This window comes from Gallus gallus, chromosome 3, assembly GCF_016699485.2.
Source record: "Gallus gallus isolate bGalGal1 chromosome 3, bGalGal1.mat.broiler.GRCg7b, whole genome shotgun sequence".
Classification (NCBI taxonomy): domain Eukaryota; kingdom Metazoa; phylum Chordata; class Aves; order Galliformes; family Phasianidae; genus Gallus; species Gallus gallus.
The window spans coordinates 56,070,994-56,095,662 of NC_052534.1; the positions used below are offsets into that span (position 1 = coordinate 56,070,994).

Consider the following 24,669-nt stretch of genomic DNA (forward strand, 5'->3'; position numbering starts at 1 on the left):
ATTGGTAAGAGAATTTAAATTCATGCATTACGTGTCTAGATCATCAAAGTGTCCCCATGCCATTGTAATAAAAAAGCTGTCTGTTGAACTGCAAGCTGGAGCGGGACATCTGCTGTCCTTTGTAAGGAAACCTGGGTGCAGGACAAGGGGAAAAGGGAGGTTTCCTGCAGGGCTGCACCTTGCAAACAGCACAGAGGGAAGCTTGTCGCTACCATACTGCAAGGGCACAGAGTCGCTTGATGTGGATCACTGGGGCAGCACCGACATACTTAAGAGGAGTCCAAGGCCATGCTCAGTTCTCATAAGAGATATTATTTACTGAGGGTTTCAACCGCAAACCAAACATCTTACAAAATGTTATAGTGCAGCAAATGACATTTCCAAGTGTATTTATTGAGAAATAGTAAAGATGTACATAATTTTACAAGCTTTTAATTTTAATTTACATTTTCTTAAATTATGTAGGCCCCAATAAACTATAATCTGCTAATACATAACAGACACCCTTGGCTTCAATTTTATCTCAAAAATGCTGCTATTGCTGGGATTTGGCTCATGTCACTTCAGCTCCTCTTCAAAGATACTAAATACCACATTCATTTCAAGCATATGCTTGGTATCACTCCTGTAAAGTAGAGATGACTTTTGAACCCAAACCCCGGATCTGGACACAAACTCACAGCTAAAATTCAGGTTTCCTACTGTGGGCCAAGTCCACGTTCACCACAAACTCTGCAGTTCAGTTGGCTGCAGGATTTCATCTGCTCTGAGATGAAGTGTGCCTGTATACAGGATTTTGATTTGGCTTCATCTCTCTAGTCAGTGCTTACACTGGAACACTCTCTGCATCTACTGTGGATGCAAACACTGCTTCTCACACTGGCTTTTAATGAAATCATTAATTGGGAGCTAGCTGCCACCTATATCTTTGTGTGCTATCTCCATAGGCATCTAAAAACAATTATCATTTTTAGCTTTTGCTTCCTTTTTTCACTGATAGGCTGAGCTGCATGGAGTTATATCTATTTAAGTTACTAATTGGTGACTGCAATCACACTATGTCTGTATTCTGCAAGCTGAGTATTCAAATGCCTAATGAACTTTCAAGTTCTGTACTGACTGAAAACTGCTTAGAGTATCAGCAAAATGCATTATATTCTACAATTCATTTGCACAAATTACTTGCAAATGTGACATTATGCTCAATCTTGATTGTTCAGGAGAGGCTGAAGGGAAGGCAGTTTCTGATTAATACGCTATTGAATTAAAATGCACTCAATGTCAAAATGACCAACCTTCAGCTTAATCCCATCTGGAACGGTCTGTCTTCACTACATCTCTGCCTTGGTCATTTTCTCCTCTCTATTATTCATGCAGGAAAAATTATCAGTCATTTCTTTCAACAATACAGGCATGTACAACACAATCTTGTTCACAGATATATAACAATTTTTGCTTAGCAAGACAGTATTTGTGCTCTGCAATTTTACTTTAGAGATTTAGATTTGTGAAGGTTTTTGAGATAAATCTTTGGGGTTTTGTGTGTGTGTGCATTTTTTTGGATTATTTTTATAATTAACTTTCGCTGACTTAGGACACAGAATTCAAGTTAAAATCAGAACTTTATTGTGTTCTGCAAAACTTCCCTCTTTTTGCCTCCACCTCCTCTCTGGATATCCAGTATATTAATTGAGTCAGACTTGCCAGAGAGTTAAGAACAACTCCACCGCAAACCTTTTTAAGAACTGATGGTTGTTGCTGGGCTATTGTTTGTTCTAACATCTGATTTGGTAAAGAACTCTGAAAAGCTAAAGAAGAGAGAGAAATAAAATTGCTTCATGCATTTAAATAATGCTATCACTTATTTAAAAAAAAAAAAAAAAGAAAAATAAGCTATTTCACCATACCAATTTTTTTTTAATAAAACCTTTTATGTTGACATTCTCATGCAATGTTATGGTGCTGGAACTTGAGAAGGGCTTTGTTCGACCTTTTTTCCTGTTCCAGTAGAAACATATTTTTCCCACTTGAAGACTACGAAACACTGGCACCACAGGTCTTATGAAAATGTACTTCTAAGCAAATGTGACTAGGCAAATTCTGTAAATATAAATAAGATATGCATCATTTTTACTTGTTGGATACTCATATCTATCACCCAAGGAGCTGGTGCATAGTGATTTCACATGTGGTTATTCTCATGGCTTCACACTTTCCAGCAATAACAAAAAATTATCTTTTGTGGTGACTTGTATACTCAATTCCAAAGCAGCAAAGAAATTCCATTTTCATGAAGTTACAAAGGAGATTTGCCTTGATTTTTTAGTGACTCCAGGCTTTCACCTACTAAATTTCATGTAATATATCAATAAAGACGAAATTTGCTTACTACCTGGTAACTAAGCATACACTAGCTTCAAAACAGGGGTGGAAGAAATTCAGCTCAGTGCTGGCTGCTGTGCTTCTGTAAGCATCATTGGAGTTTACATTTAATATCTCTTGTTCACACTTCTTCATGCAGTCAGAGCACAGGCAACCTCAGGCATCTCCACATAGAGTAATGAAAATCAAAAAAGCAGTTTCCATCTTCTGCAATGAGAGATGAATCACTGCAGTTGCTTCAGAGCGCTCATATGGGGTTGCTTCAAGCTGCATATGGGGCGCTGGGGCTCTTGTGATGAAAATGGACCTTGCTCATTTTCCAGAGCTGAAAGACAGCATGTTCAGTACTTGCAAGGTAATTATCGCCATGTGGACCAAAATTATTAATATACATGACTAAAGATAACATATTTCTCAGTATTTCTTCATCAAAATCCCCTCCTTATCCTCTCCTCAGATGCCCGACATGCTGTTGAAATATCTGAATTCAAAGACCCTTAGGGTTGCTCCTGTGTATTAATATTTTGTAATCAAAATTAGGTGAAGAAAGACATATTGACCCAGAACAGAAGACACTTGTATGTGGAACTGAATGGAAAAGCGACCAAAATATGCCAAAATATTTACCAAAATGGACTGTACTCCTGAGCAAGCCAATGCCATCTTGCCAGCAATTCCAGCTGCCAGTGTTGATCCTAAATATGCTGAATGTAGCATAATTTGTGCATCTGACCAGTAAGACATTCTTTAGAATTCTTTTCTTTCTAAAGAACCTATGTCTTATCCTCCATCTGTGCTTAACAGCGTATTTTCACCTTGCAGTAATGCCATCGGTGCACTCCAGATACTTCATCAACTGGCTGGGAGTTTGTTCCTTCAAACACAGCAAATACACTCACTGCATGGCTTTCAGTGGACTAAGTAATTCATGAAAATGGCTCCTAGTTCTCTCATGAGAGAATCAAGAAACGATGTTGAAGGTGTTAAACACTTCTTTTTTAGCTTTCAAGGTAGCGGTCCCCACTATCAACCTCCCAACATACTCTCAACTTTCCTCAGTCAGTGGAATTATTGAGAATCCAAATAAAAACACAAACTTTCCTTTATTATTATTATTATTTTTTTTTTACTGCAACAAAAACTTAAATGCTTTGGTGCAGCCCTTCTCTTTGATTTCTCTGAATTTCAAATTTGGTCATGTCAAAAATTATCACAAAGGCTTTTTTTGTTTGTTTATCTACATAGTTTTTAACCAAAGTTACATTATAACACACAAACACAGTCTTCTCCTTAAGGCACAACACATCATTATGCACATTCTGTTTGCCAAACTTATAAAAGAGATAATATTATATAACCCTCTCCCCTCCCCCACCCCCCCAAAAAGAAAGAAAAATTGCATCCACTTCCAAAATCAGCTGCTAATAAAGTCACAGTAAGTTATTTTCATCAATAATTTACACAAATTACAGGTCTAGACAGGATTGTCATTATACAGTCTGAGTGCATTCCAATTCAGATTTTCTGGGTTAGGTAGGCTAAAGTCTGGTTCAAACCTCAGTGCTGAGAATATATCCCATTTTGAGGAATGTTGTTGAACACCACTTTGTCGGTTGGAAAACGCGTGTTGGTGCTTTGCCAGTTCGAGTCCTTTGTTCACTCCTGTCAGGGCTCATTCGGTGTGTACCAGCAACCTCCACAGTTTTAATCCATTTAAAAACGTTGCATATATAAGACCATAGAGCTTCCTTATGTAGCACTAATGTTTTAACTCCATTCAGCAATCTGAATTCTTCAGTTTGGAATTTTTAATTCCAAATATTTCTTCCCTTCTTAAGACAATTCATATGTGTAAAGCCAGAGGCATTGAATCACACATAAAAATTCAGTGTACTTGAAATATATATATATAAAAAAAAAGGATCGCCAACTTTAGAACACAGTTACAAATACTCTAGTTCCAGTGCTTGATGGAGAGCCAAGAGGTCCGAATGACTGGATATCCTCCAGAAAGGCATGTTGTGCTGTGTTTGTCAGAGGGGGGAAAAAGGTCAGGAACAGTGAGTGCTATGACAGAGGGCGGTATCTGATGCATGAGTCTAGTCAGGTTACCACCACAGAGTTTACACCACTGTGTTTCTGGAATGATTTTTGCTAGTAATGTACTGACAAAAATCAGGCCAAAATAGATCTGAGCTCAATAGTTCACCTGAAGGTAAAAAAAATTAGACAGCCTTTCTTAATAGTGTCTTTGTAAAGAGCCCATTATTTAGTGAGGGCTATTTGCTTTCTTGTTATCATGGAAACCCATACAAAGGAGCATTAACAGGAAATCTGCTTCTGTTCCACTTGTTATACTTTGCAAGAGACTGAAAGCTCATTTGAAAGGTTATAAGACTTTCATAAAATGTGGCTTCACACACACTTTGAAACAGAGTTGAATTACATTTTTGTCCTTCTGGGAGGAAAAGAAAAGAAATATCTTTTGAGGAGAAAATAACACATTTCTGTACTTAAGAGAAGATAATGTGTTGCAGAAAGCATCAGTGTCTCTGAGAGTTGCAGGTATATGCACTCTTCTCCTTCAGCAATTGATCGGAGTAGAATTGAAGTCATACTTTCACATTCTGTTCAGATCTATTTGTAATGTGCTATATTCAACCATTCCTCTGAATTCTGTTATCTATTCATGCAGTATAGCCAACATTTAGAAAAAAAGCATGCCAAACTGGAAAGTACACAATCCAACCACCACTTGTTTAGCACAATCTACAAAAGACCCATCACCAGTACTCTACCTAAATCAAGGAACCATTTGGAATAAGCATTTCAGTTATTTTCGTTTTGTTCCCATTCCACCTGCACTCTAAAAACTTAACACTTTAAGGACACTTAATTTCACCACTTCTAGCATGAAGACATTTATATAACTTTTGCAGGTGTGCAGAGGCAAAAAAAACCTATATCTCTTTCTGCATATTTTGAGGGTCTATACTGTGAAGCATGGTTCAAATTATTACTAATTTGATCTTTTGAACACTGAAAATTTATCTGGTGAAGTTTAGATTTGCATTCATCAGATGAGGAAACAATACTTCTAAATAAACAATTTTTTTTAGAAACAGATTTGGTGCATAGCCTGTATGTTGTTTTCTTTTTCTGTTTGCAGATGTTTCTTTCTTGAATCAAACTACATGTTCGTCCTGTATGCTCCAGCCAACTACAGATCTTTCCATATGTCAGTAAAAAATCTGCACAATCCTTTTAATGGCTTTTCACATTCTCCATAACACTTCTTTTCAAACCTACCTGGTTTCACTGTTGAAGGAGGATGACCACCCAACCTTCATGTCAAACCCATGATATATCCTCTTTTAATCTCTTATTTGCTTGATGTTAGTCAGACATTTTTGTCCCAATCTTTTTTTTTTTTGTCCATTTTAAAATGATTCTGCTTTTTTTTTTTTTCCTCTCCAAACTGAAATAAAGCAAATGCTAGAATCCAAATGGTTCATTTTACTTTAAGTGCTGATGTCAACATGCTCTTATGGCCTTGTGTCTGTAGACTGAAATGATTTGTCATTCTGCCATTGTACAACACTGACAGAAATGCAAACAGAAAGGCTTGCATTAGTAGCTATGTATCACACCAACATTTCAGGAGACAGGTTACCTTTTTTGCTGCCTGTTCTTCTTCTACACCATCCCCAATTACAACATATACTACTTTTCTGCCAAACCTTTGCATTATTCGTTCAAAGCAACTTTCTTTTCCTGGAAGATAAATGAGATAAGAGTTCAGAGTGAAGTTACCTGATTAGCTGCATGCTCCTCATCTCGGCCATCTCCAATCACAACATAAGTTATGTTAGTGCCAAATCTGGACACTATACGCTCAAAACAGCTCTCTTTGCCTGAAAAACAATGCACTACTTGTTCAAGCTATCAAGCAAGTTACCACGATGCTCTACAAAGGTTTACTGCAGCGCTAAGACATTGCTACTACTACTTGTTTTTATAATTCTCAGTCTTGAGATTTAGAGCTAAAACTGCTGAGAAATAATTAACACTGTTAGTGACTCTAAGCTGATTTGGGTCAAATTAAACCCCATTCTTAAGAGTTACAGGAAAGCCACTAAAATGAAGGAATTAGAAGCACTTCAAAAACAAATAGGTTAGTGAGAGGAAAATGAAAATTTAATGTTTCCCTATTATTGTAGTAATAATTTTTCAAGGACTGCAGCAATTCCAGTTCTAGTATATCTGCAAAAGTAAGCCATGTAGCAATGGAAAATGTGTTTGGAAAACAATGGACACCAAAAATAAAACTAGACAACAGGTTCCTGGGAGAACTTCCATGAAGTATTTGGCTCTTCTGGAGGAATGTGGAAACAAGCAGAATAAGCCAGTAACAATAAACAGGATTTAAAAGAGCCAAGCAAAGTCACCTACCCATCTTCCCACTGTAATACAGCTTCAATTTACCAGAAAATGCTTGCGTTATTGATCCATGAACTGTCCAGATAAAATGATTTCACTGTTTCCACAGACAATCTCCATATTTAATTAACTTTTCCCTTAGGAAGAGTCTCTTTGCTATGCAACCCAAACATGCCCCACTGCAATTTAACCATCATTTATTGCCATACCTCCCATTAATGTAGAAGAAGATTATTTTCTTTTTGTAATAGCTTTTTACCTGAGGTTTCTCATTATGTCTCCCCCCGCCCCAGGATTTTCAGTCTCTTCTCATAAGCTCCTTATTTCTAGCTCTCTGATTCTTAGTGCTCTTCTCTTGATTTTGTTCAGATGGTCCAGTAGAAAAAGGCTTATGATTATGAAAAGCATTGTGTGTATTAATTGTTCAGTGAGGATCAGATTTCAGTGTGTGCAAGCAACAGCTACAATTTTAGTCCTGTGCTCAACACAAAGCAGAGGTCACTGAAATGAAAAGTAGGTCCTGTACCCAAGAGATTATGCTGTGTTCTCAACAGGGATGAGACAGCAGACACTGTTCCTACAAGAAAATCCTGGTGCAGACAATTTTGGATGTGATTCCCAAATATATGACTCTCTAAACTGTATGCAAGCCCCTTCAAAGTACCCAGTTAGCAGCAGAATAGGGAAATGCCCTTGAGGCATTCATCGGTACAGCTTCTTTGGGTACCAGTCATCATGGAATCATAGAATGGTTTGGGTTGTAAAGGACCTTTAAGATCACCTACTTAACTTACAACCCCCTTGCTACAGGCAGGGACACCTCCCTCTAGACCAGGCTGCTCAAAGTCCCATCCAGCCTGGCCTTATCATTATGCTCAGTAATATGCTGTGATTCCAAAAAAAGCTTGTGAAGCTGTGGTCTACCTTGCATAGAGCTGAAGATCAGAGCAGAGTCTATTTTAACAAATTTTCTGTTTGGATTAGAATTAATGAAATACTTCCCTTCATTCTTCTCTGCACATTTTATGTTCTCTGTATTTTAACTAGAAGTTTCTGAGGTTTTTAATCAGTACTGTAACCTTTATCATATTTGGCATATCTGAAAAGAAGCTGAACTAGGAATATTATTATCGATATAAACAACTCTGAACATGTGCAATGTCTAACTTTTAACTAAAAATGCGTTAGGAAAGTGGTTTTGAATCCATATGTTACTGGCAAGTAACTATTAATAATGCAGAGTAGTTAGAATGAATGGAAGAATAATTTTCTTACCTATTTTAGTTGCACTGTAAATATTTTCAATAGGAAAAGCTCCTCCTAAACTGTATAGCAAGACTTTTGCAAGTGCTGGGATAAGCTGGGTTGTTGTTACCAATACATTTACACAGTTACTCCTAAAACGAGAGAAATAGTTGAAGTTTGAATAGTTTAAAACCTTTACCCAAATGCTGATGAGGTGAGCCAGCTGTGGAGAGCATATTCAAGGTTTCTCAACACTTTCACTCACACAGCACTGCTACTCAGCACCATCACTTCCAGAAAAATATACATAAGCTTTTTGGCAAAATCCTTTGAAATGTATATAGGCATGATTTATAGGAAGTATTCCAGGCTGATTAATGAAAACCAAGTCCTTGAAGATGAGTCCACTGAAACATACAAATAAGATCACTACCTCTGAAGATAGACATCCCAGTGCCTTCAAAGCATCATTTTCCTGCTGTGGATTACTTGGCAGTAGCTACCAGCCAAATTAAAGTGTAAGGAGAAAGCAAAAACATCATTTGTTACTCCTGTCTTGAGGGGAAATAAGTGGCCAATATACATTTCTGCACACTGACATCACTTTCTTCATGTTTCAAGAGTAAGTTTTTTTCTGAGAAGAGGGAGAGACAATCATAATCACATTAATAAGATAGCACTGAATGGAAAGGTTGAAAGCTTGAATGGAGAAGCTGAGCTTAGCTGTTACACGACAGAAAACTGAAAGCCAGGACATTTCAGGCACTGACAGGCTGGAACATGTGTTTGGTCACGGAACTGAGAGCAACTAGTTGTGATTTTGGGTCCTTCTGTGAGCCCCAAGGCAGACCACAGGCTATTATTTCTGTCTTAATGTATCTCAGTTTCTTGTCATTAACATGTAGGTGAAGCTTAGCTGCCTCGTGGGCATATCTTCTGAAGATTTATAGCTGTACAGTTATTTGATGACAAGATAAATGACTGTTATTTAGCAGTCCTGAGCCAGTGTCAACAGTTTATCACATTCATCCTGCAATGCTCAACTGATCGACATTATACAATGTCTTTTTGAAGACTAACATTTTGGAAAGAAATATAGAGCTAAACACGTTGACTAACACAATTGTTTTACTTTTTTTTTCCTCATGAGGTGCTTATGACACTGAGAAAAAATTTAAACAGTAACTGAGAGAGAGGCATATTGCAAAAGCAACTACTTTTAAAATCATTTTTCACATCTTTCCAAGTTTGTTCTTTCTTGTTTAACACTGATTTCTTACCCTCAGATATGGTTAGAAGTCAAGATGGCTTCTTTATAGTTTAAAGCCATGTTTTTGAGGATTTCCAATAAAATACATGTTAAATAGGTGACTAAGCTGCAGCAGTTTTCACAGCTCCATTATTTCAGATGAACAATTATGTCTCATGACTGGGATCCCAGGCTTTTATGTGAGTCATAGTATCAAACATAGATATTCATTCTTCTGAAAACTTAGATATATGTTTAATCATACTGATCTGTTTGGAAGGGCAGAAGAAAAATGATTTTCTCTTCTGGGATTTATAGAGTACTCAGGTACCACTGTGAATAGGCACAAACACTGAGGTCCAGAACAGACAGACTTGGAGTTCAGAGGCTGCTGCCCACAGGATAAATAGCTTAAAGCCTGGCTCACAGTTCCAACATACACTTTCAATGTTGACAGGACCATACATCACATTCTAAAGGACCTTTCCTACTACTCAGTGTAGAAATGACAGAAAATGAAATAATTTTCCACGGAAATTTTCCTATGTCCTATTCAAAAGTTGTATTACACCTGTAACTGTTCTTTGAAAGTACTAGTATACTTTAACTTAAAATGTCACAAAATAGCCACTAAATATCCAGAATGAAGGCTCAATACGTACCTTGTGCTGATAATTGATAAAGATTTAAGTGCATTTGTTAGCCAGGAGTCTGTCAGAGCTTCAATCTCTGCTCTTAATTGCAACCATGCATCTCTTTTTGCAGGACCTAGGAGTCCTTTTATGAAAAAAGCAAGAAAAGAAATACAATTAAGTTCTGTATTAACTGGAATGTACAGATTTTGAGTTAGCATTTCAATTTTAAATTTCACCAGAACTTTTTCCCCCCAAATTTACATTCAGCACACTTGTCTTTGTTTCAAAGCGTGCCTCTCCAAAGTACACATTTTTTCAAACAAAGTTCTTACATACATCTTACACTGATTATCGGAGGCAGTGACAACGGGACCCATACCATGGGGACCATAGGCAGAGACACTGAGAAAATAATTACTTTATTATAAACTTGTCTTTACGGTATTTGCGTATCTTTATAACTGCCTTGCTTGTGACTCTGTATATAGGTAAACCTCAGGTTTTGCATATGGAAATATGCAATTTCTTTGCTGATGGATTGCTGTTCATGTAGTTAGTTCTTTTGTAGTTAGCAGTTAGTTCCATTTAGTCAGTGGGTAGTTTCATTTACAGCATTTGCAGCTCTGAAAGGGCTGCACATTTTATGACTTTGTACCTCACATAGTCCTTTAAAACACCTTAAGAATCTTTAAAGTATGAATGGTCAGATTTCAAAAAAACCCACCCTATTTCGTAAATATTGAGACTTGACTTCTTTATAAACAAGCAATTTTAAATTTAAATATGGTCCTAGAAGAGCAGAGAAGCAGGCTTGGTGACATTAATATACCTCTTCTCTTTCAGAAATGGTGATGACTGTCTCCAAAAATCTGAAACAAAAGAGCCCAAAATACACAGTTTGACCTAGCCTACTGTTGCATTCTACCAGCTATTCTGAAATAGATTTATATGAAAAAAAATTTTGGTAAGAAATCCCTGTAAACCTTTGGATAATAATGTTTCAAGTATTCTTAATATATAAGAACTCTTTTCATGATATCAACAAAGAGCAAGGCAGAACAACTGAATGCCAGCCATCTACTACTATCCTTTGCTCCTCTGGCACATAAAGACTCTAAACTACTAAAAGTAAAAAAAATATATGCCAGATTTGTCTGATTTAGGGAATGATTAATTTAATGACTACTCCACTGTCCACACTAGTAGTACTGTTATCTATTTGTGAGAGACTGCAAGAAATGCTGAAAGACCACTGATGTGTTTTTAATGAAGGTGTGTTTAAACATCCTCTAAAATGAATTTTATCTGAATTGAAAGAGTCCATGCTCTAGAATGGGAGAGCATTCACTGGGACTCCTTCCTGGTTGGGTTTGCCTTGTCTCATTCTCAATTGTGGCTTTAGGAATGTTTGAAGATTCTCTTCTCACGATCTCTTCTTGAGAAATTCCTCAGAACAGGGCTACTTGCTTCTGCAAGTTACACAAGACTCTCCAGGATTGTGATTTCCTAAAAGCCTGCTGCCAGTGACATGAGAGAGTCCATGAATGAATGCATGAAGACCAACTTCTTTGGTCCCAGATGAGGCTGGGATTTCTTGCTAACACAAACAACTGTGTGAGCAACAAAAATAACAAAAAGAGCTAGTCATATGGCAGTGCTAGAGTTTTCTTGAGTCCACTAGTGAAAACAGAATAGCAGGTACAGGGCAAAGAATTAAGCAGTGTGTTGTTGCCAACCAGGTCATGAAAATGTAGGATGGAAAAGAGTGCCACCCAGAACTAATCTGTGCTGTGGAAATTACAAAACCTCTTTTCTAGAATAACAGCTTGTTTGAAGTAAAATAAGTGTCTTAATCAATCAGTAAGTCAGGAGGAGGTAGATATAACTGAGCTGGGTCTGTAGGAGAAAAGTGGGCCCTCTGCAAGTTAAACAGAAGCCTGCCCTGCTTCCCTGGCTCTGGTTCTCCTGCACAGTGGCACAACACTGGATCTGTCCCTACAGTCAGGACCTTATCATAGCCCAAGGTCCAGTCCCATTAATTTCACTTCAGTCTGTGGCTTGCAAGGCACTTCGACTTGGCAGGAGTTCAGTGCCATATGGGTGAACCTTATCAGCATTCTAAATCGTTTTTCACAATTAAACTCACCTCCTATGTTGTTCTTGTAAGTATTATACAACTCTTTTACTCTTCTGTAACGGAAAGCCAGCTTCCTCATCCAGTCAACCCCTCCTCTTACACCTGTTGGCAGACAAAGGTTTGCACTACTTGCAGCTGCATGGAAGCCATCAGTTGCAAAACTGTAGGTACTGCAAACACCCAAAATACAGTAAAAATAAATACAATGTATTCCTGTAAATGCTCAATTTATTTAATCTTTGTAGAGAAAAATTGAGGCAAATGCTCTATCTTACCTTAGGTCTTGTCCATTATCATCAGAAGAAACATCATCTATGTGAACTTGATCACATTCCTGTTGGAAAAAAAACAACAAATGATAAATCATTTTAAAGAAGCCTATGCTCACCATATATATGCTCAGTACAGACGTTGATGGTTGTTGCAGGCCACTAACTCTACCAGAAGATGGCAGTGTGCACTTACGGCTTCATACCATCTTCAGTTTCTTTAAAAAAAACCTCACAAACTTCAACTCCTAGGCTGGACAAATCAGTTAAAATAGGTCTTCAGAAAAGTGCTTTGTAATTATTATTTTTTTTTTTTAATTCAAATAACAATTATTTTAATTGAAAAAAAAAAAAAGGACAATTATAAGTCTCTGTCTCTCTAGCATATCAATATTCCAAAATCACTGAAACTGTATTTCCCTGTTCCCTAAAAGCTAATGATGATAAGCCTTATAAGGCATGCAATTTCTGTTAAGTCTTCAGGAGTCTGAATGCTGATCAGATTCCTGTCTTGATTTATCAGAATGTCTTTGGCTAAGAAATCAGAGATAATCAAAGCAGACCTGGAGAAATTCACTATTTCCTGGTTTTGGAGAGATGCAAATAACTCCAGGAAACCAAGGTACTTGTAAAGTCAAACTCCCTTCCAGTCTGTTTTTATAATTTCATATCTCTTCTGCACAAGAGTTACAGCAGAAAGACAGGTAAATGTAGGGGAAGCTCAAATAAATAAATAACTATGCAATGTATTAGTGTTTTCTGAAGTTGTTACAATTAACAACCTTCCCCAAAAGATACACCAGAAATTCAGTGCCTGTAGACTTCTCTGTGTATAAGTGACTTTTATAAAATATATATTTTAAATAGATATTGCTAATATGATCCTAATTTTATTCATGAAAAGGTTTAGGGATGTATTTAAAAATGACTCCCCAGTTAAGGTTTTCAGATAATTTAGTCTCACCACTAAGACAAAATATGGCTGAACTTTCAAAACGCAGTTTTATGCTTCAAATAGAGTCATCAGATTTGTCTACTTCAAATAATATTGCCAACCTTAATGCAACCTTAATTCAAACCTCCTGTGAAGAGCAGGAGTACGCAGTTCTGATTTTCAAATCTCAGTCGAGTATTAGTGCTAAGCTATCCAGATGAAGGATAAATCTGAGCAGAGAGGTGATTTCCTATGTGCGTACCATGAGTTCCTAGAATTTATTCAGGGAGCGTGATTTGCCAAATTTTGGCAAATCACCATTTCTGTCCAAGGTTTTGTTTGCTTTGCACTGAATGAAAACTTCGATAGAATTTTATCCACGTGAAGTTATTATTTTTTCAAAATATCAATTAGTATAAAAAATAAACACATAGAATCCAGCAATCATTATAGTATCAAGACTAAAAGAATGAGTGGTCAAAGTCTGCTCATCTGACTCAGTCCATTATGACAAGCGTGAAAGACCTGCATTCAGGGAAGATAAACAGATGAATCATTCTTCTCCCCACTGGAGAAATAAAATTTGTTGGCTCTGTTTGCAGAGATTACCTTAAGCTGTAGAATATTTTAAAGAAGGTGCTTTTGGACGTAAATAACAGATGAAAAGAGAAAGAAAATGAGAAGTGACAGCTGAAATAAAAGATTTGTTTCTTTATCCCTATTTATTATTTACACTCAAGAAAAAATGCAACTAGACTCCACTCACTGTAGGAAAGGAGTTCAAAAATCAGACAAGAAGTCCCACTGGGAAAAAAAAATCTTACTCAATATTTTGCAATATCTGAGCAGTATCTGGCTTCATAACCACCTTTCACTGGAACTGGTCAAAGCACGAGATAATTTGAAAAGTTTAAAAACCAGTCCTGTGGATTTGCACATGTACTAATTAAATGGAGGGCACACAGGCATCTTCATGGATGACAAGGTCTGTCTGAACTGTTTGGGTTTTGTTAAGTCGTTCAGCTGTATTGTTCCAGCCTTGAACATTCCAGATAACTGTTCTGCAGACAATTTAATTATTAAGTTTAATATGAGTGGGTGGCAAAGGCTCAGCTGTTTGCTGTTATTTTTTATCTCACAATTAGATTATTGACTCCAGCAACAGGAGAACAGGGGAACATGCAGTTTTCTGCTTGCTTGCTGCTTGTTCCTGCAGTAAGGTTGCTAAGTTTCCAGCCACATAAAAGGACTGAATTTAAGAGCAATCTCCAGCTTCCCCCTTCCTCCTTTTCCTCTTCTCCTCTCAGATCTATTTCTCACCTCCTCAGCAGTCTGGCAGTACTTGCTTCCTGACCAACAGCAAACTCATGTGCCTCTCACTCTTTGCATCATTTTATTTTGTCTTCCTGTTTACTTCAAGTAATATGTTTTCATTTTGCAAATTCCCTTCTCCAATGTGAAAAACACAAAAAGAGTCAAGCAAACTGGAGATAGTTTTATACTCTTCCCAAGTGATTCAGAAAACTGGTGGCTCAATACTAGATCGTAATTGCTTGTAAAATAGACCAAGCAGTTGAAGGGAGGAAGGAAAGGCTCTCTGTCAATTTAAATGTTAAGGTAAAATGGCTTTTGCAGCATCTACAGTATTTTCTATACTTAAGCCACAGTGGCTTATTGTCAGTGCAAAGTCAAAATTAAGAAAGATTTATTTCCTAATACCAATTGTACAGGAAAGGAATCTAGAAATAACAGGCTTTTGCTTGAAGCAATACCAATTTAAATTATATCCGAGTGCAGTCAACACTTTACAGCAATTTTCAGAAACTAAAACTCTGAGAGTTCAGAATCAACCAAGAATCGTAAAAGATATCTTCCTGGAATGAACAGCAATTTCATTATCCAGCACAAACACTCAGACTCACTGCACTGAATATAAAAATGTTATTATGGAGGGGATATTAAGCAATATGCTCTCTGAGGCAACACAGAAGCCCCTCCCTTTTTCTGTATATGCTTCATTCTCCATTATAACTAGCTTCACCTGACTCTTAAATTTTGAGACTTTCTTGTATCTAATTTTTTTCTACTTCATTTCCATTTCTAATGGGGAAAAAAGCTCACAAAATCCTATTTAAAATATGGTAGGATTACCATACAAATGGAAATGTAATTCAGTTTATCTGAAAAAAATATACTTTTTCCTTCTTTATCCTAGACAGTGGAGGGGGATTATAGGGTTTGAAGATTCATGGTTGAGAAATGAAGAAAATGTTTTTTTGTGTGAGTGTAGTACGCTCTACCAACATTTCTAAAAGTTGTCATAAAATTAATACTGAGATAAAGACGGAAACTTCCATTTATTCCTTGCCTGCTTGAAAACTGAATGTTTTAGTCTGGATACTGTTACTGAGCTTAGACCCGGCTCTAAACGTTGTTTAGGCACATGAACTTTCTAGAGCACCATACTCCTATTTTCATGGCAAAATACCAATTGCCCTCCCAAGTGATATTTCTCAAGCTAACTAAAATTTATACACTGAGAATGAAATAGCTGGAGAACAGCCTAGCCTGAAATAAAACTACAGCTTGGCTGATTAGGACATGGGTTACTGGGTCAGTGGGGAATGTCTCAACAGATTGGAATTTCTGCATCAGCAGTCATTGTAATGAGACACATTTGCATAGAGGAAGGAAAACTTTATTTTTGTATGTGATAACTTTCAATAACTTGGTTGTTATTACTAAAGCTTGGTATGCAGTGCTAGTAATGAAGAAAGAAAGAGAAAAAAGGAGAGCTTAGACCATACAGAGAAATGACTGGAGTCAATGCTGAAGGTATCTATGTTCATTAGTACATTACAGTTATCATGTCCAGTGACACATGGCTTATGGTAAGATGAATCATAGAATCAAAGAATTTCTCAGGTTGGAAAAGATCTTAAAGATCTTAAAAGATCATCGAGTTTAACCACAGACTAACCATACTACCCTAACTCTAGCAGCCCTCTGCTAAATCATGTCCCTGAGCACCACATCCAAACGGTTTTTAAACACATCCAGGGATGGTGACTCAACCACTTTCTTGGGGACCCTATTCCAGTGCTTAACAACCCTTTCTGTAAAGGAGTCCTTCCAGATATCCAACCTAAAGCTTAAGGCCATTTCCCCTCGTCCTGTCACCTGTCACCAGTGAGAAGAGACCAACCCCACTCTCACTGTAAGCACCTTTCAGATATTGGAAGAGAGCAATAAGGTCTCCCCTCAGCCTCCTCTTCCCCAGACTGAACAGCCCCAGTTCCTTCAGTCTCTCCTCGTAGGGCATATTCTCCAAGACCTTCACAAGCCTTTTGCCCTTCTTTGGACCTGCTCCAGCATCTTAATGTCCTTTCCGTACTGAGGTGCCCAAAACTGAACACAGTACTCAAGGTGAGGCCTCACCAATGCCAAGTACAGGGGCAGGATTACTTCCCTAGTCCTGCTCACCACACCATTCCTGATACAAGCCAGGATGCCACTGGCCTTCTTGGCCACCTGGGCACACTGCTGGCTCATATTCAGCTGACTGTCCATCAGTACACCAAGGTCCCTTTCCATCAGGCATCTTTCCAGCCACTCCTCCCCAAGTCTGTAGGGTTGCCCGGGGTTGTTGTGACCAAAATGCAGTACCCAACACTTGGCCCTGTTGAAACTCATACAGTTAACCTTGGCCCATTGATCCAGTCTATCCAGGTCAATGAAGATGAATGCAAGACAGGAGGTGTGAGACCTGATGGCTCAGCACTGGAAAAGGAAGATGGAAAAAGGATAAGTAACATGTCTACTGAAAAAAAGGCCTATCTCACTTCCCTCAGTAAGAACTAAAGGTCTTGCGCCTTGGTAGCCACGATCATCAGCAGATCAGCACCAACACTGTAGACTACCTCCTCATTATATAGGGGAGGATAGAGGGAGGAAGACAGAAAGAGGGAGGGAGGGAGAGAGAAAGACAGAACTGAGGAATGCTCAGAATTCATCACTCAGTCATCTTGCAGATGCACTGCAATATTTAGTGCTTAGACACGGCCATGTGTTCTGTAAACATATTCAAATAGACAGATCTGTTCATCTACATATTAAAGGATATCTCTATGTAAATTGGCACATGATACCATGCTTGTAAGCACAAAGTCATTTTTGTATCTTATTTGTTAAAGAGAATCTGTGTGCATGGTTCATATCAGAACAAGAAGCTTGGAGTTTTGGTAATCTTATAATAGAGTTGGTTTTGAAACAAAGCTGAATTCTGGGTTCAAAAAGAATTAATTGCTTGTGGAAATTTGTTTTAATCCAATCAAATTGATTGAATTATGAGATTCTTAAAAAGAGTCCAAAAGGAGTTCTCTTTGATATATCTAAAATTGAATACTCTCTGGTTACTGTTCAAGCTCTGAAAAGAGCTGGAGAAAGAATTTTTGCACAGGGTATTAAGAACATCTTATGAAGAATATACACAATGTGATGATCCAGATTTGAAAGTCACCTGTGACAGCAGAACCTGAGAACTACAAAGAAAATAAATAGAGAATAGAATGAAGCTTCAATGGCCATAAGCGAGACTGAAGTATATAAAGAGGTGAAAGCTCCTCTTTGCTGATCTCATCCACAAACTCAGCACAAGTTTGAAGAAATCTGGGCACATGCTACTGAATGGCTTAAAGTTCATTGGGTGCCACATGAAATCTGAACATGCAGGGGCAAAGGTCTGCTAAAAAAGAAATTTAAGCAATGCTTTGAAAAATTGATTTGGAATCTATCCCCAGTACAGGGCACCAGAAAGGGAACATTCACCGAAATGCACTTGCATTGTCAAGTGATGACTCACTTAGACTGCAATAAGACACCGACTGGTGAAGGAATATCCAGGGTTTTACTTTCTTATGTGACTGCTGTTGGAAGAAAGAAGTACAGCACAGGTATAAGGTGAAGTAGATCTGTTTCTTGACATGAAAATTGCTGAGAATAAATGAGATCTGCAAGGCAGGACAAAGGACCTCATCCTGGTATCCTTTGCTTTTGCTACTCCCGCAGCTGACAAAGGAACAAAGGAAGTACACGCTAAAGAAACAAACAACCCAGTGAATGAAGAAATCTCATTTATCCTCATTTTTTGTGTTCACCAGAGACCTTTCTCTGGCATTTTACACTAGATCTCAAAGTCTTCCAGTTGTCATCAGTGGCAAAATATCTGACTACAGAGGAAATACTGGGATCCACTCTGAGTAGGACATCAACTGATTTAGATCGGGAGAAGGTCTGAAAAGCCAGCAGTTCAATATGAGAGTTGTTTTTCACCTGCTATCTGTTCCACAAAATCAATAAAGAAATAAATAAACACTGCTGTAGGACTGTCACATTCTACGTTAGCAGATATGGACTCCTGGACTGAAATGAAATGTCTGTGGAGCACTGCCGATGGGCCTGCTCCCCAGGCAGTTGTCCCTTTGGCGGTCCATCTGCATGCTTCCAACAGGCAAGTGATTCACAGTGGTCACTCCCCAGCTAGAGGTCTCCCCCTTTTCTGAGCAGATGCCAAGTGGCACACCCAGGGTATCTTGTGACAGAACGTGTGGTTGCCTGGTTACCTCAGGAAGAAATCATGGGCAACCAGGAGGCTTCACATTGTCAGGATGTGACACACTACACTCTGAAAATTTGAAAGCATGCCAGATCAAAAATTTTGGATGGGAACTTCTTTCTGGATTTTCCCCTTTTATCTGGAAGGAAATAAAATAAGTAAAAGACAAAAAATAAAAAAATAAAAATAAAAAATGCCACAAGCTAGAGAGTACAGTATTTGATAGCTGACAGGATTTGATATCCAGAAGCCATGTCTGAATTGACCAAACTCATTCATCGGCAAGGCTTCCAGAAACTTGGTGGCAAGTGTCAATCAAGTGCATGAGACAGTCAGTGAAGAATCCAAACTAATACCTGTGTTATTAAGCATGGCTTACTGAAAATCTCTTAGTCTCTGAAAGGAATACAGTATGATAAATGAAATCACTGGAAAAGTAACCAAAAGTGTAATGAATCTAATCAGAGATATATATATATGGTGATATGAGTCTTTGAACTCACAAAATTAGAAATAATCCTGTGTTCTCTTCAACACTTACAAGCGTTTGTCGAACCCTTTCAGTCTTTTAAACTAAAAAATAAATAAATAAAGAAACTTTTTAACAGAGTTCAGAAAGGTGTCTCTGTTAGTTGATATGGAAATTGAGACAGCTATAGGAATTTTTCATTTTTATTCCATAAACCACTTCAGCATTTTTCAGAATGAGCCATTCCTGCCTATAATATTTGGCTTGAAATTCACAGTATTCTTTGGGGAACAGAGAAGAGAAGAAGATGGCTTACCCATAAGCTCCTCCATTCTAACAGCAAGGTTTTGGATCTGATGATCAGAAGAAAACTGGGACTGTGTTCTCAGTTTGTATGGCATTGGAGACAACACTGATGAATAAATCCACCACAGTCACACACCTCTCTAACACTGCAGTCTTTGAAGTAAATGAAGGATATTCTTTGAGTAAGAAAGTAGGACATACAGCCAAACAGCTACTTGTGATTGTAGAGAGAAGAATGAAGTCACTTGGTTGAGATGATGCCATCAACTCGAAGCAAATATAGGAATTTCAAGAGAAAGAATGGGAGACACATACATCCCTCTCCTGGAAATCATGGCAGACAACACTAAATCCATGAGCACTGAAAATATTGCCCTAAGACAAAGATCTATCTTAGAAAGGAAGGTGTAGTTTCCGGATTACACCTCTCACTCAGTTTCATGGAAGACTCTGTCTGCACAGGACTTCACAGCCATCTGGCTAATCTCTCTGTGATTAGCATATGACATATATGCATCACACATAACAAGCATTAATGCACAGTAAAACCACTGCGTTGACACCCCAGGTGTAACAGTGTTTAAGTTCCTTTGATTCTTACCTCTAAATCATTAAAAAATAAATGTGTATCAGCAAGATTAAAAATCATTTCTTCCATTCGCAGTCCAAGGGTCACTGCCATTGGTGGATCCTTAAAAAACAGAAAGTCAGATTAGCTACTTATGTACCTTTAAGTTATATCACAGTTACTTCAAAACTTGTTGTATACAAAGTATTTTGAAAAAATAACACTGCAACATTTTTTTTTTCTAAAATTCTGTCAGCATTAAGCTATTTTAATATAACACTACAGGAAGAATTTGCTGAACCTGTGTGAGAACATTTGGAGATCTATGCATGTTGAAACATCATCTTCCTAGGCATTTGTAACCTGGCTAAACTATGACAAAGGAGAAAATTTGATAGCCTTATGGAAAGCTGCAAAAATAAGGCTGTAGATAGGGAAGGTACATGTCACAGATCAAATCTGTAGAACAAGAATATTTATTATAATAAGAATATACTACATTTTTCATCCCTGAATCTTTTATAAAAATATGTAATTATCTTGACTGACAATTTGTAGGCAGAAAAACAAACAAACAAACAAACAAACAAACAAAAAAACAGCCAGGGAGCAGTAACTAACTTTTTTGAGCCTACGTACTATCAAGAGCAGAGGCTAGAACAAATTACTCTACGTGCTACCTGGCCCACTGCACAATTCCTCTGATCTCTTCATTTGCCTTCCAATTTTTGGATACCCAGGAGTTCTCATCAAGGTCACGTTAAACTGGACTAGGAAAGGTAGCAATCTCTACCAAATTATTTCTTTGTAAGTAATTATCCTACACTTTGATAGGAAATTGTGATTTACAGGGTCTTTTCAATTTCTGATGTTTCTGATTTAGAAAAATATAAAAGGCAGTCTAACATCTGACCCTTGCTCATTTTTTCCAAACTAAATTTCACTTTACATAAATCATCACTGCCTTACCTATCCTTATGCCTTTATCAGTTCTTTCCCATGGTGCTCCAGTATTTATCCACAAACCTGTGCTTGGCCCTTTCCATTCTCAATATTTACTCTTCATCTGTGCAGGCACTGATGAATTTCCAGGATCTCCTTTATGATTTTATTGCAGGTATTCTGCAAAGTACCTGCAAGTGTTCTTCTACATGTTCTTCATCGCGTCTACAATCTATGGCACAATTCTTTAGGTGCTCCAAAGTAGTGGGAAAGAATATGCATGTTTGACTGTGTTACAGATCATCCATTCATTTGTTCTGAGATACAGGATTCCTACCTCTACATGGGATTCATTCAAAATATTCCTATCTGCTTGTGGGTCAGTTTTCACAGTATCAAATCACACAATATTAGCAGGATACCACAATTTTCATGATTTGGAATAGCTGTTTCTCTGAGAGCCTTTAGTGTGCAGCAAATGTAAGGTAATTAATTTGACTTTGCTTGGCTAGCCATGAAAGAGGGTAATGCAAGTTACATTGTCTTACATTTAAGGATAAGAACACATGCAGTATAGTTTTTAATGCTTCGCTGACAGCTGGTAACTAGTTATTCCAGTGCTTTAATTAACTCTTGCACTTTTCAGGTTCAAATAACTTTTGTATGCTTACAATACAGCAATGGTTTTCTAAAGTGGATATGATTTCTCATTTAAATAAGAAACAAAACCTAAATTTTACAGCTTAAATTGATTGCCACTAGAGAGTTTTGAGAAATATTTTCTTAAATGCTTTGAGATCACAGGTCTAAAATTTTACCCATATGCTCCCATCTGACAAAAATAAATAAATAAAATCCCAATACTCAAAATTTCAAATTATCATTTATAAGTATCAGGATCAAAGTCTTCACAATCAGGATCAGACGTCCATTACTTCAGGACTTCACAAAGACAGAATAAAAGATGGCTTCTGCCCTGAAGCACTTAAAAACTAATGGCAAAATCTGAAACATAGACATATTTTGACCCTTGTTCATGAAAAAGTCAGACTTGAAGAGGAGAATAGTGTGTAAGAAATTGTAATGATCTAAAGTTAGATCTAATTCTCAGTCAGTGAAAGGAAATATTTCTTTGCTGACCTTTGAACTGGTCTAGACTACCTTTCAGAAGTAAAACTAAATGCAGTGCCTAGTAACATAACTTAAGCCCCTATGTCTACTACAATCATATTCTAAGGATTTGAAAGCCATGTGGGTGATGGCAGCAGCAAGCGTAAAGGTCAGTTTTCCAATGGGATGATTAAGGTATGCACATTAACAGATTTGTAAAAACTCATGTAAGATACTTAGAACACAAATCACAGAAATAGTCTGGACTCATGAGATTCCTCATCAAGCCATAATGCTTTTATCAAAATGTCATCACGTATAAACATATGTTTCTCTCTCCTTTCTCTTACATTTTTTTCTCTGCACAAAAAATTATGTTCTTGTCCTTAAATACAATATAATAAAGAAGTTTTGCTATGTTTTTTAACCTCAATCCTATGAACACTAAGGCATGTACATAAGTTTATGCACAGGTGGTAATTCATTATTATTTATGTGAATTAAGGTATTCACTGGAATTCTTCCAAGACTGGAATCTTAGACTTCTGATTCTCAGTCTCTTTTTTCCCCTTCATGGGTAGAAGAGGACTGAAATGGGGAAATATGCTATAACATATTCCATTATAATCCAATTTATTTTTACAGAAACTACCAAATATGTATCACAATTTCCTGCCTTGCCCAGTATAGTTGGAAGACATAAATGTAACATAGCTTTCATGATTTTCTTATTAGTAGCATTTTTGTAACCAACTATGCCTTACTTCATTACTGCTATAATGAGATTTCCTACATTTCTGTTTTGAAAAAGGCATGTGAAGGATATTGCTAGGTACTGTATATAAAACAAAATAAAGCAAAGAGACTCCATTTCAGTTTAGCATGAGATCAGTCTGGGATCTCCCTGTAACAGCTTCTGCTGAGAAAAGTAATTGGAATTGAAGGCTCAATTAATAAATTTGTCCAAACATTCACTGCAGCTGTTTAACAAGAGTTAGACATCAATTCCCATCTCTTGCCATGTAAGCCCAGAAGAAGAAAATTCATCAGGATCTTGTGGTTTTTGAAGAAATCCCAATCTTTGTTTTACTGTCTTTCAACTCAAAGTGGCACAAAGAAATAAGAGTTGAAAAGAGAGAAACATGCAGCTGATAGAGATTTGAGCACAAGAAATTGAGAAATTGAATAAAAAGCAGACTGAACTTTTGCCAAAATGTTGTTTCTGCACAAGCACACACAAAAGAGGAAATAATAATAATAATAATAATAATAATAATACAACAAGCCTGGAAGTTTTTCCCAGATAATTTAGAGAATAAAGAAGCGCAATTTTTTGGCTGTCAGAGGCATGATTTCAGTCAGATATCACTAGCATGCAAAGGAAATGACCAGTTACAGCACCTCTGTATAACAAAACACAAATTATTTCAGTTACGCTAGTATGAAGGCTCTAAACTGGAGCCAGACTGTCTGTCTGTAGACTTCTCTACTAGACAGGTCCATCCACTGGAATGTCCCTTGGGAGAATAGGTAGAAATATCCTGGGAGACCCAATATTTATATGTTTTGTTCAAGAGAAAAGTGGCTTGGATAAAGCCCCAAATGCTCAGTGGCCATTAGTAGAAGGAAACTGTTTAATATTATGTTGCAAGGTCTGGTTTTAGCACAAAACGTTCAAAATAATTTCATTTCTTTTTGGAAAAAATACAAAAACACTAACTTTTACACAAAGCCCTCGGATAAGAAATTGGTAAATAGTCAGGTAGATTCATTTTGACAGGAATTTGTATGCATGAAGCCTTAAAAAAAAAAGCAAGCAAGCAAACAAGCAAAACATATGAATAATATTATAAGAATAGAGTTTCAATGGATGGCTGTCCTGAATAGACTTACAACAGAAGCGACCTCTGGAAAAAGTGGAAATGCTTAAGTTAAATACTGATATTTTTAGCTTAAAGACTCTTCCTTACATTACAAAGTAATCTCAGATTTAAGTTCAAGTCTCAAATTCCCATAGGGGACACTCATCCCCCAGGAAGTTTCATGTAGGTGGTAATAGAGGAAGAGAATACATCTCTTAATAATCATATCTGGTCGCTGATGAAGAAGACTCACGTACTCCACAAGGAGTTTCTGTTCCGTGCTCTCCAGAAGGCAGTAGGAAAATGGACTCAGAGGTCTCAGACAATGAGGGAGTGAATGGAGAGCACAACTGGAAGTCATGAGAGATACATGATTAATATAGACAGACTAAAGCATGTTTATGAGCGTATTTGAGGGTGTCATAATGTGTACTAATGGTGACAACCTTTTTCTGTTTAATGCCTGGACAAACAGAGAATGAGCAACAAAAAACTTCTGAGCTCATT

At 37.3% G+C, this 24,669-nt stretch overlaps 1 protein-coding gene across 51 annotated transcripts in view; it reads right to left on the bottom strand.

Moving 5' to 3' along the window:
- Window positions 1-372: 372 nt before the first annotated feature.
- Window positions 373-24,669, bottom strand: part of EYA4 (EYA transcriptional coactivator and phosphatase 4) — a 156,760-nt gene continuing 132,463 nt past the window's right edge. For 36 of the 51 annotated variants that reach the window (XM_015284036.4, XM_046938486.1, XM_015284026.4 and 33 more), the window contains 8 exons: window positions 24,420-24,512; window positions 20,282-20,371; window positions 12,364-12,422; window positions 12,098-12,258; window positions 9,979-10,093; window positions 8,098-8,219; window positions 6,056-6,156; window positions 373-4,406 (listed from right to left, as the gene is read on the bottom strand). In XM_015284036.4, coding sequence (XP_015139522.1) covers window positions 4,326-4,406; window positions 6,056-6,156; window positions 8,098-8,219; window positions 9,979-10,093; window positions 12,098-12,258; window positions 12,364-12,422; window positions 20,282-20,371; window positions 24,420-24,512 — 822 coding nt within the window. In that variant the 3' untranslated portion in view covers window positions 373-4,325. Of the gene's footprint in view, window positions 4,407-6,055; window positions 6,157-6,195; window positions 6,297-8,097; window positions 8,220-9,978; window positions 10,094-12,097; window positions 12,259-12,363; window positions 12,423-20,281; window positions 20,372-24,419; window positions 24,513-24,669 lie in introns of all 51 variants that reach the window. The other 15 variants (XM_046938491.1, XM_040696818.2, XM_040696817.2 and 12 more) reach the window with 4 other exon arrangements.